This window comes from Schistocerca nitens, chromosome 3 (assembly GCF_023898315.1).
Source record: "Schistocerca nitens isolate TAMUIC-IGC-003100 chromosome 3, iqSchNite1.1, whole genome shotgun sequence".
Classification (NCBI taxonomy): Eukaryota; Metazoa; Arthropoda; class Insecta; order Orthoptera; family Acrididae; genus Schistocerca; species Schistocerca nitens.
The window spans coordinates 667,434,469-667,438,986 of record NC_064616.1 but is presented as its reverse complement, the minus strand read 5'-3'; the positions used below and the strand labels follow the sequence as shown (position 1 = coordinate 667,438,986).

Sequence of the window (4,518 nt, the reverse complement as noted above, 5' to 3'; positions counted from 1 at the left end):
AGGAGGCGCTGAGCAGCCACCAGAGCAGACTAGAAGCACACTAGAGGACAGTCAGTAGAGGAACACAAAAATGATTCCAGCGAAAGAAGCTCACCATGTCCGCCTATAGTACGGAAACTGACCACTGCAGCTGTCGATGAGGGAGGCTTGGGTGGAGGCAGGGCTGACCGCGGAGAGTCTCAGAAGGCGCAACACAGGCCTGGAAGAAAACACGACGAGAATGAAAGTGCCAGAAATGACAGCTGGCTGGATGCAGGGACAGCTGCAGAGATGGCATTGGCGACAGGTGGAAACATGTCGGTTGCTGACTGCCAAAGCTGCTGCATGGATGGCTGGGGCGTTGCCAGCTGGTATCTGCCTGCAGGGATGGCCATAGATTTGGCCACAACAACAATGACTGGAGGGGTGGCCTTGACGGCGAGTTAGCGGGTGTCAGCATCGATTAGGCTGGCAAGTACATGAGCGATGGCCACGACAGGGCTGGCGACGAAAGAAGACTGGGCTGTGACTGGGTCTACATGGAATGGATGGACGGCTGATGGTGTCATGTGCAATGGCTGGTTTGATACTGTGGTGACGTCTGGTGTAGAACCACAACAACACTGCAAAAAATGTGACAGCATGTGGTCCAGCTTTGTTACAAACAGAAAAACATCTGGATCCTTTGCCTGAACGCTGCGGGAAAATAATCTGGAAGATCTGCAAAAAACAGGAATCAGTCAATGTTGTCGGCACGGAAACTTCCAGTCTCTCATAACAGGAGTGGCAGGGAAGCCCAATGGGAAGAGCAGACAGGCTGCCCTGAAGAGAAGAGGCGCTGCAGTCTGGAACCGCAAGACCGCTACGGTCGCAGGTTCGAATCCTGCCTCGGGCATGGATGTGTGTGATGTCCTTAGGTTAGTTAGGTTTAACTAGTTCTAAGTTCTAGGGGACTAATGACCTCAGAAGTTGAGTCCCATAGTGCTCAGAGCCATTTGAACCATTTGAAGAGAAGAGGTTCTCACTCTGCAGAAACGAGAAGGCTGTGGAGGTTTTGGGATATGACTATGATTGGTGATGTCCCATGGCAGCTACCAGGCTCAGGTAGCACCAGGCAGATTCCTACAAAAGATGTGATGTGGGCTGTGAAGTCGCCTGGCGCAAAAAAAAAGATGAGAGCATGAGATGGGTGTGACTCACACTCAATAGGAAAGAGGCCCCGGAGAGGAAAAATCGCAGTGAGGATAGGGGTGGGGCATCAGTAAGTCAGAAAGGAAGGTGGAACCAAGTTCAACATGCCAGGAGCAGACAGGCTAGGATCAGTGGAGATGAAAGCGAACAAAGTGACGCCATCATCAAACAGAGAAGTTGATGTCTCAAAGAGAACAGGAGTCGATGGCACAGGAAGCACAAGAGTGGGGGCGATGGATGAGAGTGTTTTGTGGGCCAGCAGCATGCAGTCAGACAGAGTGCAGGGTGGGGGAGTGCGGGCCAGTGGCATGTGGGCTGTCAGCAGGGAGGTTGCAGTTGGTGCTGGAACCAGAAAAGGAGCTGAAGTCAGTATTGAGGGATCCAGAGGCTTTGGTGTGGGAGGCGCAACGTATGAAGGCGCCGGAGCAGCAGGTTCTGGAGTAGATAGCTCCAGAGCGGGTGGTTCTGGAGCCGGTGGCTCTGAAAACGGCGGTACTGGCCCTGGCAATGCTGGAGCCAGTGTGGCGCGTGGCACAGGAGCCGTGACGCTAGAGTGGAGCAGGAGGAAGTGGCACAGCATGAGGCGGCAGTACTGCTGTTGAGGACGGTGTAGCCCAAGAATGCGGCACAACTGCAGATCGAGTCAGTGCCTTAGACGGATGTGCCAGAGGCAGAGTCGCCGAAGGCAGCCAGAAGAGAAACACCGTAAAGAGCAGAAACGTGTAGGAGGCGGTTGAGTGTAGTAAGGAAAGCGAGTGACGAATCCCAGGCAATGAAGAACTCAAAAAGGAAAGGAGCAACTGCTTACCCTGTATCTGTGAAACGTACAGGAACGATAATTCCAGTGTGGAAGAAGCAACGGCAGATGAATAGGAGAGACCAATGACAAAAACACAAAATAATGTCCGACAGCGACAGGAAAGCAGAGAATCGGATGGGCGCAACGAAACAACACAAGCAAGAACACCGGAAAATGAGTGCAGTCATCTTAGTACAAGACAGGAATAAGGCAAGATACGAGACAAAATTAAACATTGAAACACAGACTGTCCACGCACGAACGAAATGTTCGGCACTGCGACAAGGAAGAGACACAAAGCAATGTCCTGCATAAAAGCACTAAATAATGGAAAAGGACGAAAGGTGCAACGACGTCTTGGAAAGCAGAAGCAACGAATAGGGAATTCAATGAGCCACTATATCACAGAACTGAAGGAAAAAGACACATTGAAGGGTCTCTATAGGAGCCCCTTCGTACTGTTTCAATAAAATCTAACGTCACTTTACATGTCCTTTAGCACTTCATATTTACGGTGCATTAAATATAAATGCCGAGAGAAAGAAAGAGCAGCTGAGTATCTTCCAGTCAGTCATATCTGCATTCGCTGAATTCATATTTATTCTATGTATATTTTGTTTCCATATATAGATTCATTATGAATCTGTGTTTACTATGCCTTCCCTTCATTTAATTATAGTTTATTTATATTGTAAAACTATCCTTCTTTCCCATTCTTTCGATCTTAGAACGACATAGTAAGTGGATGCGTATGTATATTGAATTTTCGTAGTGTATGGTGCCGGATAACCTTCTTGTTTGTTGCTAGGGAAGTTTAGCCAACTTTGGTGTAAGCTTAGAGAGTGGCAAATAAGTTTCGTTCCCTTCTGATCAAAGCACTGTTGTTCTTAAGTTGATAAGGTGAGGTAAGGGTGTTGTCTGACAACTTTCGCTGCCCGTTTCGAGACCCCGATTTGGTTAGGGTGCTGATCACTAGGTCTTGGGAATTTGGTTAGTGAGGTTGTTCTAAGGAGCTGTTTCGTACAGTTCAGTATGTTATCTGAAGTCTTAATCGATTTCTCTCACAGCCTCAGACATTAATAATCATGCAGAGTATTTTACCCGGTATAGAATATGACAGTTTTTGTAGTAGTTCAGATTCATGAATGGTAGCTTTGTTCGCTCAGAACTTAGAAACGTGGGAGAATGGTGTGAGAAATATGCATGATTACAGTTAGGATTCGTGTTTATAGGTGTGAATTTGTGTGTTTGTTCGCGTTTCTTGTGTTGTTTTATTCTTCCGTTCGTTAATTTTCATGTGTTTTCAGCATTTTATGTCAGTTTAATATGTGTGTCATTCTTCGTTCAGTCCTACGTGTTCAGTGACGGTTTCTAGAGCCTTCAGCTCCCGGTATCAGCTTTAGCTTCCAACGGTTTAACAATAATTTACTCCTGAGTGTAGCTCCTTTCGTGAATTAACTGACTTTACAGAACTTTGTATTTTTCTTGGTTTGGCTTTTTGTGGCTCGGGCCACGTGGTTCTGTTCTGATCAGTGTTAGCTATATCCGTTTTCCCGTAAGTAACTGAAACTCTGTAGCCGACCCGAATCACATTTCGGATCGTAACTTTCATTTAACTACACGTATGAATTTTCTGCGTAGCGTTAGGCCGGTGGAAAAATCGCTGCCGTCTCTACGTGTGTTGTAGGGCATGTTGTAGTCTGCATTTCCTTTCTTCCTTCTTGTCTCATGTTAGTGTGGTTGTGGAGTGTGTGTGTGTGTGTGTGTGTGTGTGTGTGTGTGTGTGTGTGTGTGTGTGTGTGTGTGTGTTTCCTTTAATACGCTAGTCCCGTTCCTTGCGCTTTTTCAGTGATTTGAAGGCCCTTCAGGCGAGCCGTTTAATTAAGTTTTTGTGCTTACTTAACCGTCCAAACCCGGTACTAGCAGCTTTCAGGTTGCATGTAATGTTCATTTTAATCTGATTATGTAAAAAAAGGTTCAATGCAGTTTAAATTAAATTTAATTGTTAATGTTTTATCCCACACATTTCGATCTCTGTTTCACAAGATAGATCCTACGCCATTTGTTCCTTGTGCCATATATGCAGAAATATTTCTTTTCTTACTAAGTAAAATTTCAATTTTATAAATTACTTTCTCTGAATAGATCGATTGTCTGATTGAGAATAAAATGCACACTCCCGTTCGATGAGAGAGGCTTATCCTCCGTGTGCTAAATTAAAATCAATAATTGTTGAATTATTTAATTTATTATTGTTTTAAAAGACAGATCAGTCGATTATGCAATTAATCTTATGCACGACGACTATCAGCTTTTAATGGCGAACAAACTGCTTGCTAAGAGAGGCAAAATTTAATTGTAATTTTAACAGATGGCGTTCACGCAAATTTTAATAGATACTCTTCAACGCAAAGACCACGCGTTTTTACTTTGTCGTCACTGTTGTGTCCTTAACAGAGTGGTCTACCAAGGCTGTGATTGAAGTTCACACGTAGAAATAACAACAGTTTACTAACCATGAACTAAATTCGGAACAGCTCCTGAGGACG

The 4,518-nt window shown here is 45.3% G+C and overlaps 1 protein-coding gene across 1 annotated transcript; it reads left to right on the top strand.

Moving 5' to 3' along the window:
* The first annotated feature begins 1,274 nt into the window (after nt 1-1,274).
* On the top strand, nt 1,275-1,772 carry LOC126249383 (alanine and glycine-rich protein-like). Its single transcript, XM_049951035.1, has one exon. It carries the CDS (start codon nt 1,275-1,277, stop codon nt 1,770-1,772), a length of 498 nt encoding a protein of 165 aa, XP_049806992.1.
* The last annotated feature ends 2,746 nt before the right edge of the window (nt 1,773-4,518 follow it).